Genomic DNA, 15,039 nt, shown 5'->3' on the forward strand with positions numbered 1-15,039 from the left:
ATGATCGCCGATTTTGGCACGCGAGGGGATTCACCCAGAACCCAAAACACTCTTGAATTGAACTCAACGTTCTCAAAACCTGAGTGCTCCCGTCTCGTATACAAATTGTAGGGGAAGCAGACAGATTAGTGCTGGATTGATTTATTGCAAAGATTCGTTTCGCTGCTTTTTTCTTTCGAAGTAAGGAAAGTGATGATTGTCTGTATCAACCTGCAAGGTAGAATTTTGAAAAATCGCGTGACCATAAACGCACCATGCGTTGGCAGTGGAGCTGGAAATACAATGAATTTGCCTTCTCTCCCTGTACCACTTCTAAGCTCCGAGGTTTATGGCAAAAGAGCATCATCTTTAGAGCAGACTCTGTCCCTCAAAGAGGTGGTGGTAGTGCAGTATTGACAAATTATTTAACAGAAAGTTTCCCAGCCTTGCTGGTTTCACTCTCAACAAACTGGTACAAATTCAAATGGAGGCATTGTGATTAAAATCGTATCAATACATCAGAAGAACAACCTTTCCTCTTGAATAGTTTGTAAATCATGTCTGTCTCCTTTCTTTATGCCCTTCCCCCTCCTTCAACTCTTTCTCCTACCTTTCCAAGCTCAATGTCTATATTTTCAAAATCATTGCACATTTCTCAAAGTTTTGGAGGTACGACAACCTCTGTGTGAATGTATCTATAATTATGTTCACATGACATTCCTAAACTTAAAGTTTAGCTCAAAGTTTTGAACCTTGATGATTAGCTACATGTACAGTAGTAGTTTAGTTCTGTGTAGATACACTTGGAAGTTACAGGTTTGTAGCTATCTTAAAAATTATTTGATAATTACAACCACACAGATTTGCCATGGTCTACGCTCCACCCACGAGCCACTGGGGTCCCAACTCATAGTTTGGCATTGTGTGGATGATATAATCAAGAAACTCTAAACTTAGCATGGCTTCCCTGTGAACCATATTCGCCCACCTTCCAGGCCAACCACCAGGGCATGTGTACATGTTGTATTGTTGCACCATGATCAGGCTTATGGCTGGTGCTGCATGTATGCATTTCTTCCGGTTTTGTGGTTTTAACATCAAGTGATATCAAAAGTCCAATCTTTCTGATTAGGTGTCGTGTGGACACATGCCATAGTGTAGGGGAGCAAGACCTTTATCTTCCAATGATTAGCTACAATCGATCAGTTTCTGCGTGAATGTAACTTTTATAAAACATTATGCATCTTCCATTAGAACAACATCACCCTGGTCATTTTGAAGGGGCATCCAAGCTTGCGAGGAAAACATTCTCTCGGTTCTCTTTGTGTTGTCTGCTCTCTATTTCATGTCTGTGACTCTGTCAGTCTGTCTGTCTGTCTGTCTGTCTGTCCTCTCCCTCTTGTACCCCTTTATTTTGTTCTTATCTTTCCTATATAGCACCACAGGCCTTTGTCTAATACCAGAAGGAAGGCCATCCCCTGGCCCCAAACATAGTAGGAATTATGATCGGGAGACACAGTAAAATGCGTCCCTGATTAGGGTGATTGTTTTTATTCATTAGGAATCCAATCAATTATTCATCAAGCTTTAACCCCCCTCCCTCCCTTTCCCCATCTTTATCTCCATCCCACCAGCCCATAAATCATAAGACACGGCATCATCTCTCAGGCCGAGTCGGATCCTCCAGGGAGCCCAGGGGACAGCTAAAATACATCAGGAGGGATGTAGCTCCGGGGAAAAGAGGATGGAAGCGAGGTGAGGCGAGGTGGCAGGCTGCCTGGCAGTGGGATGAGCTAGTAGCTCCTGGAGCGGGGAATTGAGGACCACGAACACCGGCGGGCGGACGGACGGGTGAGATGATTTCTTTGGCGCGTGGGGGGCGACCACTAGTTTAATGAGATGAGGCATTATCAATTTGGTTAATGGTGGGACCCCTGCGACAGAAGGGGGTTGCGGGTCCCTAGTGGGCCAGTACCGGGGCGACATTGGATACCCGGCTTAATCAAGCTTGGAGGCCAGAACTGAGTGGAGAGATGGAGGGGACCGGGGCCTGGTGTTTATGAAAGCTCAATTAGCGAACGGAGTGATGCGCCTTCCACGGAGGAGATAAAAAAAAGGGGCGGGGATCGGAGTGGGAGGGGAGGCCTCTATTCACGGCAACATTACAAGTTTCGGTTGTTCAAGCTACTCTATTCAAGGTCCTGCTTCTATCGAGTGATATCTGTCCTTGATGGCTATGGTATCAACATCATATGTTAAACCATCCTGAAGCCAGCTAAGACTGTGAGCCCCTTGCAGATTGGTAGAGAACTCGTTATGTAATGAGAGTGTTTCTACAAAGATGCTTCATCCTCGCAAACATATATATTTTTTCTTTTTGTACTACAACCGGAAAGCAAACTTGAATCTTGTTTATTGAAAAACATGAATGTCTTCAATGCACCTTATTGAAAAACATGAATGTCTTTAAAAAAAAATCATGTTTTGGCCAGTCATAATCAGGACACGTTTTCTAAATAATCCAGTTGTGCTATTAAATTCTTGATGCATTCTAGTAGTTTGCAAAATTTTTTTGCTTTTAAAGTATGACTGAGGGGGGAGAGAGTGCATTATTTTGGGCAAGTACATTGAAGGTAGGTGGTCAAGGTTTGACTTACAGGATGTAGGCCCTGGAGTGTTTAATGCAGCTTACGGAATGCCGATTCTAGTATAACATCAGGGTTGGAGTCATCAATAAATTTAGTCCTGCACACTCTCTAGCTATGTTAGTACAAAGCCTTATCATCTACGATAGGAGCAATGAGTCTTGAATTACTAGATATTTGTCAAAAGAATTGTTGAATAACTTTGGAGCAAAAAACAAACAAAACAAGATTCATCACCATGATGAATAAAAAGCATACTGTACGTAAAATTATGACACTTCTGTTTGGTTCTCAATGATATCAAGTAACTATACAACAATGCCACCTTTTTCAAGTAGTCATGGTGCCATTTTAACAAATATAGCTCTAAAATAGCTCCAAAATAAATGAGATACCACAGAAATTACAAGTCAGATTTTAATGACTACCACATATGGAACAGTCTTTCTTTTTGGTGTTTGGCATAAAATGAACTCGTTCCTTCGAACCGACAAATACGACAGAGCTACACGAAAGAAATTAATCTCTTTGAAAGCAATGTATTGTCCCCTTGGGATTGGTTACATTTACATCAAGGTACCCACAATTAAGACGAAAAAGCATCAGATAATCGCTCTTGTAATAGGAGACACTGATTGGAATTAATGCACCGTAAGTTGATGGACAACATAAAAATGTTGTACCTGCAAGTGTGTAATTTCCACCATCATCATCATTCTCTTTCAAATTGTCAATTCTTCCTATTTTCCCGCCATTATCTCTGGGGAGTTTCATTTGGAGTCCACTTTATGACAGCCCTTGTCTGTGGCCAAAACAAACTCTAAATCTTCGCACTCTCATATTTCATGCATTCGCTCTTTGGACAAATTCACTTCATCCCTATAAAATCCTGGCTTTTCCAGAAAGCCAGGCTAAACAATAAAAGGGAAAAATACATCAATTCAAATTTCATATCAGCTGCGCATGCACTTCTAAAGAGGAGAAAAAAAATCTAGAAAATTTGTTGGATACATAAAATCTTTAAAAGCCTTTGATTTTCCCCACATGAATTGCAGACTTCTGCTATAATGTTTTCCCCAATTCTGCTTGCCTTAGGCTGTCTCAGTTTACAAGAAATAACAAATCATAATGAATAAATAAGGATGCCTCAAATATTCATTATGACCACATTGAACACATTTTGTTTTTCATTGTTAAGAAGCTAGGGGCAAGAAAAAATACATCAAGGGGGAAAATGTGTTTATTTGTGTTCAGAGCATAGCAATTCCTTTCAATCATCAAAAAAGAAAAAGAGAGAACCTTGTAGTGTAACAGTAACAATTTCATTTCCTTTGCCCAAACATGTTGCCATGGTATCGGTAGCCATTGTGACGGCGACCAAGCAAGCCTGGCAGGCATTTCTTTCTCTTTTTTTTTTCTAAAACCTCAAAATGTTTGCACAATCACATCAAGTCCGTTATAAATTACTCTCTTTCTTGATTTGTTTTCTTTTGCAAGAATGCCTTTTCTGCCCTGCAAGTAGGTAACAGTACAACTATAAATGAGGAGATTGATGGCAAAATGAATTCACTCCATTTGTGTTAATTTGATATATTTGTGCTAAAAGCTGCTAAAATACAGAGAAAAATAAACAGAAAAAAAAATCTGGGATATTTCTAATCCTGATTTCAAGAACATCCCTTGTTATGTAACATGTAAGGAACCACTGAAAAGGCTTGATTTTGCTTCATCTGATAATTCAAAAATGGTGCTCAACCCATTTTGCGATCAAATTCCTAAAATATATGCATGTTTTGGTATCTTATACAAATAAAGCCATGTGTGCATGTACCGATGTATATACATTTCCTTCTCTCTCATAAACTCTCATAGCGCTGGACCTGTACATTCTCTTTGGTTTTGAATAGCCTCAGGTATATTGACCTACCAACGTATCTCAGGTTTGCCCGCGTAGAGAATGCGGATAGAAAAACTTGTTACATACTGTAAATCCAGAAACATATGTGTCTTTGAAAGTTTTGTGAATTGGAGCCGACAGCCTTTATCATGGCATAAAACTTTTGAAAACTGTCAACCACACAAAAATTATGAAGATACTACATATGTCAGTAATCAAGGAATTTGAACACACACTGTCAGTGGATAAAAACCCCACAGAACAGATACATATATATACATACATCTATATATATATATATATATATATATATATATATATATATATATATACATATCCAAAAACGAAGAGGCCCTCATAAAAGGTGTATCCCACCTTCTTGTAGGACCACTTTGTGTTAATATTTTGGGGTTTTTTTTATATCCAAGCCATTTCAAAACCGGTTTTCATCAAATAAATTTATTCCTTTTAGAATCGTATACTCTTCATATTTCATAGAAGCAGTTTCTAATCATCTCGCTAGAAAGTTAAAACCTGAATCCCATCTCAGCCATCCCTTTAAAGGGAATTTGTTATCCATTACACAAAATCATTCTATTGAAGTTATGAGTCAGCACCTATGACTCATTATAGGCAAGGGGGGGGGGGGGGGTTAAAGTGTTGCTAAATTACAACAAAAATGAAAGTTTACATGATTTCTCATAATCAATGTAGAAACACAATGGCAGAAGTATCCAGCATATTACAAAATTCACCTTGGAAGTCTATACAATATTGATTGTGCACCATTGTCATTGTTTGGTGAAAACATGCAATACTTTAAATTTCATAACTTTCTTTGTCATTTCGTAATGTTACCACTTTTCACATTTCGATTTATGCTTAGTTGTCTCGCTTGCAATGATTCTTCTCTATTTTTTCTTTTTTAGAATGGGAGTAGATTTTTCTCTTTAAATGGGAATAATGAAAATGAAAAGTATGATAATGATAACCAAAATAACAAGAGATTGGAAGAGTAAAGGAGTGTTTTAAACAGAGAGAAGGAGTTTAGACTTCTAGGACCTAGCTTACATGAGTGATGTGATCTTCTCCCCCCTCCTCCATCTATACCAATGACCCACCCCCTTCCATTTTTCACTTCCAACCCTAACCCCTCCCTCTCCCTCCCCCCCCCCCCCCCCAATCTCCCAGGCCAAGGATTGTGCCCGAAGGCAAGCCAATGAAGGGAGCTAAGGCATGTTTAGACTTGGTTTAATTGCCTGTCTTAGAAATGTTTAGAATAATAACAGGGAATAAAGGTGGGCTTGGGAGCACCCCTGGGGGACAAAGGTATAGTAGTGGCCTCCCTCATTTCTTCCCCCTTCTTCTTTTCTTTTTTTCACTCCTCTCTTGAAAAATTTCCCTCCTGTTTATCCTCATCCCCCTTTATGATAGGTGTTAATCTTGGAGGAACGGTGAAAATACATCGCCATCTGCAACACTACACAACTCAGAGAATGCATGATAGCACACTATGAAAATCTTGGACGAACTTTGCCGAAAACTTAGACATAAGCCCATTAGTACTTGTAAAAGACACTTAAATTTTATTTGGTTTCTTATCCGTCTTCGTTATTTTTTCTACCATAGGAAGAGATTGAGGATGTTATTTGTTATCAATGGTGGCAGTTGTCATACCAAATATTCGTCAGAAAAATCTCTTAAGCTTCATATTAACTCCTAGACACATGCAAAGAATTTTTTGCCACAAGATACACATTTCTTGGAAATGCCTGTTTTTTGACTTCAATCGCAGTGGAATAATATGGAATATCTTGAAACATGAGGTCGGTACCACACTTACTAATATTCTTGTTACATTATATCCCTAGGTGAATGAATTTTCCTTTGTGTAGTTATAAGTGAGTATGTGTGTGTGTGTCTGTGAACAAATGTACGTGTGCGTGGGTGGAGTGTCCATGCGCAATGAAGCACTGAATTTTAATATTCAGAAGACAAGCGTATGCACCGGGGAAACTGTTTTTCATCTACCCTACTCGGAAAACAGACGCGGGGCTGCCAACATTCACGCATCAAGACCGAGGGACATTCCAGGAAACCTATCACGAAGATTCTCGAGTATTGCACGCTTCTCAATAGATCAATGAAAAAAAAAAACCAACAAACAAACATAAAAAAATGGCAGAAATATAGGGCCTACATCCCCTAATCACGAAGACTGTAATAGTCTCTTGATAGAATGTGACAAGACATTTAATATTTCAGGGGGCTTTCTGCAAAGTCAGTGTGATTTGCCAGCCATGCAGTTGTGGTATTCAAAAGGTGTCATGAAGACAAAACAATCCTCAAAAACTTTATATACAAATGAAAATTGGTGTTTAGAAAAGAAAGGGTCATATGTTTAATACAACCTGTTTTACGCTATAGCATTGTAAAATGATGTCATTCCTTGAATCATATTTATTTCAATTTGTACACATTTTCTGGTTACTTCTCTTTATTTTTTTCAAACTGCCAGAAGGTCTACTACACATCGCCTGAAGCCTTGTAATTTTTTGGCAATCACACATTACTAAATAACATTGCTGCCTAACAAAATAACCTGAATTCCTGTTATTGCTTTTTTTTTCCAAATTCACAGAGCACATAGCCTTTCTTTTCCAAAGGAGTACCCCTGTCAAAAAAAAAGAGACCCCAAAACACAAAATGGTATGACAAAAGTTTCACTGCGAATGCTACACGTGACAAACCAAACACGATTGGACCAGAGACGAAAATTAGATTACAGCCGCGGAAAAATGACAACCAAATTTGATTAGCTTTCGCAAATGAAGGTTGGGACATAACAGACTTGTGAAAGCATTAATCAGCCAAGATATTTTCCCAGTGTCACAACTCGTCACCCAGAAGAACACTCCCCATCCAGTGTGCGTGAGCTAGTTTCTCTCCATTTCAATCAAATTTTTCAGACCTTTCTCTTGGAATGGGTCGGGGGGGGGGGGGGATGGGGGAGATGAATTGTTGGAAGGAGAGAATGAGACATCATGGGACAGAGAGAGACAGAAGAAGACCATGACAGAGAGAAAGGGATGGTGAGAAGAAAAGACACAGAGAGACAGGAAGATTCAAGAACACATCGAGAGAAAAAACTGCAAGAGGGGATCAAGAAACAAACAGAAGCCAAACAAAACTTGAAAAGTGAAAAAAGTGGGGAGGGAAAAATACCACACATCTTCAACTGATGTTGTAGAATTAGCCAAAAAAAAAAAGAAGATAGATAGTATAGCATTTTGTAGTGTGTTTGACAAGGAATGATGACTGAAATAAACAGGCAATATCCATAATCGAATAATCACTCAAAAGACAGATAAATAAGAAGGGAAACATACGGTTTATAAAGATATACTGTCATTTTTGTAGGGAAAGTTTATCCACTGACTTTTACTCCTGTCTTTTTTCTTTTCTCCCTGTCTTCCAGCTTTGATTTTTAATCCCACCCATCTCTCATCGAAACAAAAGCTAGTGAAAGTCTCTATCCCTTCTCCCCCCCCCCCCCTCTTCCAAATAGTTGGATTCTTGTCTCTACCGTCCCTGCGTACTGGCAGGAATTTCCAATTCCCAGTCCGCAGTGTAACACTACCCCCTCTAGGGACCACGAAACGCCATGTTTCCCAGGCAAGACGGGCGTGTGTTTGTAGCGAGGCCCTGTTAGCATTAATTACTCGCACAACCGACAAGAAACTGACTTCTGAGTTTTGAAGGATTATTCTCTCTCTCTACCTTTGTCCGTTTTCCTCCGTTTTGGGTTCTCTTCTTCGAGTCTTGTCATTTTCGGAGACAATTATCCCGTCGATTGTGTTGGAAACTGCTAACATTTTCAAATGTTTTTGACTGCTTGCAGAAATGCTGCCCTGTGAGTTATTCTTCGAAAGACTTATCAAAGCCTTTTCATTGTTTGGTGATCAGAAGGAGTATCTACAATGTACATTCTTGTGTTGCCTTCATGAAAAAATATCTGTGATCACACAAAAAGTGCCTTCATTTGCACCCTTACAAGGTTTGTTTGTTTGTTTTTTTCCTTTTGGATAAAACCATGCATACAAAGATGTTGAATGATATCTTCGCTAAATTGATTGTGTGGGTTCTGTGTGTTTGGATTTACTGGAATGGTAAAAAATTTATTTGATGCCATCTTAACCAAAAAAATAAAAAAGGGGAAACGGTAGCAAATATTTCCTGGTGTCAGCGATGATCAGAGTCAGGCCTTTAAACCAAACAAGTGGTCAATGATTGTGAGCTAGGCTCACCTGGAATATCTACCAGTGAAAACTCTCCCTTTTTTTTCTTCAGAACACAAATATAAGTTTTTACATGAATTTACAGCCTGCATATCATAACAGACATCAACAAGATCACAAAGTATAATTATGTCATACATTTTCTTTTTTAAAGAAACACTATATGAATACGCATAATGCATTTCCAAACTTATTTTTTTTCAAAGGCGGACAAAGACATCGGTAAACAGCTATTAAAGGAAATCAAGTATTTTGAGAATTTCAAGGTTTTTCTTCTCATCATTTTAATCTTCATCTGTTGAGAGTGGCTGTAAGTGAATGTGAAATTTTACATTAATTTTCTTTCTAATGTGTTGCAATGAAATGGAACCACTGTTTTGATTTTCCTTTCTTTTTTTTTCCACAGTTGTTTACAGCATACTGTGATCACCGTAAGGTAATCATGATCACTTTCTTTTTAAATGTTTCATAAACCCCTCTCTAAGGCTGATTGATATAAGTCATTTGAGGTTATGATGAGGCAATTTTTTAGTGTCTGATTCCCCCATGCCGCTTTGCGAATGAGCAGAACCAGATTTGATTTGATTCGAATGTGGAGATAAAAAGAAAATATAAGTCAGGCAAGTTTGATGGAAACCTGCAATCTTGCTCGTTTTCAAACAAGTGTGCAGTAATGTCTGGGCGGGCACATAAATACATACATGTGCCTCATACGAAATGGACACAAACTATTGTGGAGAAAGAAAATCTGCACACCTCTCAACTTGCATGGCAGTAACCACACATTAGACTATCTGGCATACTGTAGTATACTAGTATCTGCTTTGTTTTGGCTATGGCTTCTTTTTTTGTTTCCAACAGTGGATGGAGTCCAGTTCAAGCTCTCTTCAACAGACACTGCTTGCTCGTGGGAGGTACTCACTCTGTGATAAAAGCTGATTGCATTTTCCGAAAATGATGTATTGCTCCCAAAGACTTGTCTTGCCTTGGGGATGCTCTTTTATCAATCATTATCACTTTATCACATTGCATTCCTTTAACAGGTGCATGTTTGGCTTGTCATAAACATTCTGCGACTTTCCCTTTAGCACATGTGTGTTCCCTTTTCTTGGTGCATTCATGCTTTCTTATCAATGAGAATTCATTTCTTCTTTTTTTTTAACTGCTGTTGCTTGAATGACCACTTTGGGGGAGTGCTTTCTATGGTGCATTCTAACAAGAGATAAGATAGCGGACAAAAAGTCATTCTGCGAACTCTTCAATGCATTCAGATCGCTGACAAGATGGTGATAGCTAAATGGGTACCCCCCCCCCCATACACCAACATCATCATCATCATCACACACACACACCAACAGAATCTACACTTTCTCTCATTTTCGGACAACTTGGAAGAAAAACTTAAAAGGGGAATGGATTGTTTACATGCAGCGACATTAGTATAGAACACATCAGCAAAGTTGAGGACAATCAAACAATCAGTCTGAAAGTCAAAAATTTTAAAGTTTAGGTGCTGCCATCACTAGATAAGAAGACTGCCACAGTTTGTGACATCAGGTATGGAAAATCAACATTTTTCGGAATATGGCAGAAATGAAGTAAAAGCCGTCATGGAGGGCGTGGTTAGGGCGTGTCGGAGGATGGCGCCCCCAACCTAACGAACATTGGCCTTACCTCGAGGTCGTTGAAGAAGAGGTGCATGTCGGCCAGATTGAAAATCATTTCCTCCATCCGAAGACCTAACGAAACAGCTGCTGGTGCATCCTGGGAAGACAAGAAAAAGATGCACAGAAAAAAAACAGATGAAGACATTAATTTAGCTCTCTAGGGTAGGCGATGGTGCTGGAAGGGGGTGGGGGGGGGGGGGGTGACATTTAATGGAGGATGAGCTGGAGATGATTCCCGACTCCCAACAATTGGCTATGACAACGGTGATAAGGAAAGGGCTGTTATTGCAAAATCAGCCCATCCTCAATGGGTTAAAGTAGTTCGAGAGCTTATCCAAATTGCCCCATTGCCGATCAAAATCAGAAAAAGAGGTGCCATTGACTCTTTAGAATATGATACTTGATTTTTAAGGTGAGATACCAGAAAGAACCCAAAAGGTCAGGGGAACGAAGACTTAGATAGATTCAAACATTTGCTGATTTTAGAATAAATAGTTATCACAAGAAAAGCACACCACTGACATTATTGCTTCAAAAGGGAAGTGATGTTGAATCAAAGAGGGTCACTTGATTCCACAACAGTTTTTGAAACAAAGGAGGAAAAGGACACAAAGTGTAAACAGACAATGAGAATGGGTGTTTTCCAAAGGCATTTTGACCATAGTCAAAGAAATAAAGACAGTTTTGTTGATCGTACTCCAATAATAACAATGACAACAACAAACAGTACGCTAGATGCATGAAATACATCGTACATGCTGGAAAACATTTAGAAATACAAACTGTCCCATCCCCCCTCCATTCTAAAGCCAAGCCACTCACTTCTGTCGATCTCAATTCCGTCACGTCCTCAATAATTTGTCTATTACAAACTTTGATTGCCGGCCCATTCCCCCCGAACAGAAGAAAAAAATAAATAAAAGGAGAAAGAGAGAGAGAAAGAGAGGGAAAAAAAAACTCAATCCTGACGGGCTAATAGAAGGACACGATTCTAATACGCTCCCGTCAGACCGGCCCGTATATGCAAAGTTGGGTAACGCACACTCTCCTCTGTCACTCGTGCCTCTTACGCTACCTGTTGAATCCAACACTGATCGCGAGCTAATATATACGGCCAGTGTTTGAAGGCTCTTCGAATCCCAGCACTAATACCCCACTGGACACTCTACACGATTGCCTAATCGCTGGCACTGATGAAGAGAGAGGGCGGTAGATAGGAAAGATATTCAAGAAAGGAAGGAAGGAAGAAAGAAAAGAAGTAAAAAGAACAGAGAGAGAGAGGGGAGAGAGAGAGGGAACATATTTATGACAGATGAGAAGAGAAAGATGGAAACATAGGGAGAGATGAATAGCGAGAGAGAAATATATGATATATGTGAGAAGAGAAACATAGGAAAGATGTGAGAGATATGAAGAGACATGGAGATAGAGAGAAGTATATAACATACAGGAAGAGAAACATAGAAAAGATATGAAATATATGAAGAGAGATGAAGAGAGAGAAAAATATGATTATGAGGAGAAAAAAATATGATATATGAGGAGAGAAGAGAAAGATAGAAAGGATGTGAAATATATGACAAATGATGAAAAGATAGAAAAACATGATATATGAGGATAGAAGAGAAAGATAGAAAAGATGTGAGAGAGAGAAGAAGTAAAAGAAATATATAAGAGATGAAGATAGAAGAGATAAGACATATATGAAGAAAGATGTGTAAAGAGAGACAATGACATGCATGTAGAAATACCACAGCAGAATTTCACTAACAAAATTTATCATTAACTTGGCGTGATTATGAGAGTGGACACCCCTCTCAGAAAAGAAGTTGGTGATTTCAACAATGTATGTGGTAATGTCACAAGTACATCATCTGATGTGTAACTAGAAATGTCGCTACAGCGACTGGTTATACCCCCGTCAAACAACATTTCATAAGCTTTGGTCAAAACAACATTTGATAAGCTTTGGTCAAAAAACTGAGGAAGTAGTTAAATCCGCAAGATCTTTCCTTGATCTTCTGCCATTAATATGCCGTTACCATGGCAACATACTTTCGGGTACTGTCGAAAAATGCGTTTTGCACATCTACAACCAAAGGCACACGTCTGTACCAAGTTTCATGGAAATTGGGCAAAAACTGAGGAAGTAGTTTGCAACACAAAATTTTCCATCATTTTGGCTCATAATATGTGAGCTGTTACCATGGCAACATACTTTTTGTCACTGTCAAGAAATGTGTCATGCTGACCTATATCCTAAGACAAACATTCAATATGAATTCCATGAGAATTGGAAGAACACTGATGAAGCAGTTTTGCCATGAAGCATTTTGCCCTATATTTTACCAATAACATGCCGTTACCATGGCAACGCACTTTTTGTCACTGCGGAAATATGTGTCTTGCACATTAACATATTCAGATGAACATCTGTACCTAATTTCATAAAAATTGATCAAAAACTGTGGGAGGAGTTCGCGACGCAAGATTTGTACCCATTTTTGCCCATAATATGCCGTTACCATGGCAACGTACTTTTGGGTACTGTCAAAAAATACGTCTTGCACATCTACAACCCAAGGCACACATCTGTGCCAAGTTTTATGGGAATCGGTTGAAAACTGAGGAAGTAGTTCGCGACGCAAGATTTGTACCCATTTTTGCCCATAATATGCCGTTACCATGGCAACGTACTTTTGGGTACTGTCAAAAAATACGTCTTGCACATCTACAACCCAAGGCACACATCTGTGCCAAGTTTTATGGGAATCGGTTGAAAACTGAGGAAGTAGTTCGCGACGCAAGATTTGCAACGGACCGACCGCCCGACCGCCCGACCGCCCGACCGCCCGACCGCCCGACCGACCGCCCGACCGACCGTCCGCTGATTCCTATATACCCCCTTCAAACTTCGTTTGGCGGGGGTATAAAAATTCTAGCAAGACATGAACTCTGAGATCTCAGATGGGAACAGGAGAAAAGAAAATATATCCTCATAGTAAAGTAACATGATGCAAAAATTGTGAAGAGAGCATATTCTAATTGGTAGTGTACCTGGCAAGGATATAACACAGGTTGTGTGGAGAAATATGAGAACAATAATGTGTCAAATCAATGTTTTAGTAATCAGTGTAAAATGTTGAGACCTTTGTTAAACAAATACGAACAAAGATGTGCTCGGATTCAGAGGTATAATTGAATCAGGTGTAGAAAATGAAAAGAAAAGAAATCAAGACATTTTTTATATAAGTGGCTCAGGAAATGATGTCAAGAAAACAACATGAATCTGTGGTTTCTGCAGCAGGGGGGGCAATATATTCCTGTATCCATCTTTCTTTCCCCTTTCCTGTACCCACAACTACCCCTTCAGCTATTGTTTTAAACTGCCTCCAGCTTGTAGTTACACCCTGTCTTTAACAAGCGATAATATCTGCACATTCCCAAAATACGGGTCGACTCTGTCATCGGACAGAAACTACCAACGATTTCCATGCGAACGGGGCAAAGGGAGCACGGGGTGCGCGGGGCTCTCTGGGATACCTCACTTGACACAGAGCGATCGCACTTTACTCCATACTCCCAAAAAAACTACCAAACATTTGATTGCGTAGAGGTTGATTTTGGAATGTCGGCAAGTAGTCCCCTGCCCTAGATATGGGGCGAAAAGTAGGCCAAAACGGACGTTTTATGGTCGTATATCTCGTTTCGCCTAGTCCCCAATTCAGTTTTACGAGGCTGTGTTTGGGGTGACAAAGCTCTCAAAAAGGTCAGCGCGAGGATGACAAATTAATTCCTTTGTCTGCTGTCCCAAGACGGGTTGCCAACAAAGACCCCGGATGGAGAGGAATCGTTCAGCAGAACTCTGAGCCGTTCCAGTGCAATCTCGGCAAGATAGTGAAGGAAGACTTCAAACACAGACAGAATCTGAACTCAAAACTGTTGTTGGCATTGCAACCTGACCATGCAGACAAAAAAAGGAAGAACTGGAACAATTTTCTCGCATTCCAAAAAAAGAAAAGAAGACATCAAATTGGAAGAATCTCTCTGAGTCCCAAGACCACAATGTGCAAATTGCAGACACCTGCTAAATACTCGAGAATTCTTCATGAGTGCAAGTGCATGATTGCACTCTGGGCGCGGCACTTTTCTGCACCCCTCAGAGGGGCTAATTGCTACTCCCCTGCACCCCTTCCTCATTCATGTCACTCCTCCCCAGCACTATAAGAAATACTCGCATGGTGCTCACTCGACCCATCCCCACCGATCCCCGCACCGCACCGGCTTTGGAATACCGGCATCACTCGGCAGCTCGTAACCGGGCGGGTGCATTAGCAGGGCGGGAGGGTCCTCCTGGATGCAAATTGTTCGCTACATAGAGTTGTTCTGGGCTTTGATGTCCAGGGTTAAGGCGGGTAAGACACTTGGGAGTCTGTTTTTTATTCCTCCTCCTCCTCCTCCTTCTTCTTCTTCTTCTTCTTGTTCCTCTCATAGTCAAATGTGTGTGCGCGTGTCTGTGTGTGTATGTGTGTTTAAATTCATTAAAGGGACTC

At 40.0% G+C, this 15,039-nt stretch overlaps 1 protein-coding gene across 3 annotated transcripts in view; it reads right to left on the reverse strand.

Moving 5' to 3' along the window:
• LOC139716061 (protein phosphatase EYA1-like) overlaps window positions 1-15,039 on the reverse strand; it is a 418,852-nt gene that overhangs the window by 5,402 nt on the left and 398,411 nt on the right. For all 3 annotated transcript variants that reach the window (XM_071627624.1, XM_071627632.1, XM_071627617.1), the window contains exon 11: window positions 10,494-10,583. In XM_071627624.1, the coding sequence (XP_071483725.1) occupies window positions 10,494-10,583 (90 nt within the window). The remainder of the gene's footprint in view (window positions 1-10,493; window positions 10,584-15,039) is intronic.

Source organism: Diadema antillarum, unplaced genomic scaffold (genome assembly GCF_040938485.1).
Source record: "Diadema antillarum isolate AM-2024a unplaced genomic scaffold, OU_Dant_1.0 scf00000006, whole genome shotgun sequence".
NCBI lineage: Eukaryota > Metazoa > Echinodermata > Echinoidea > Diadematoida > Diadematidae > Diadema > Diadema antillarum.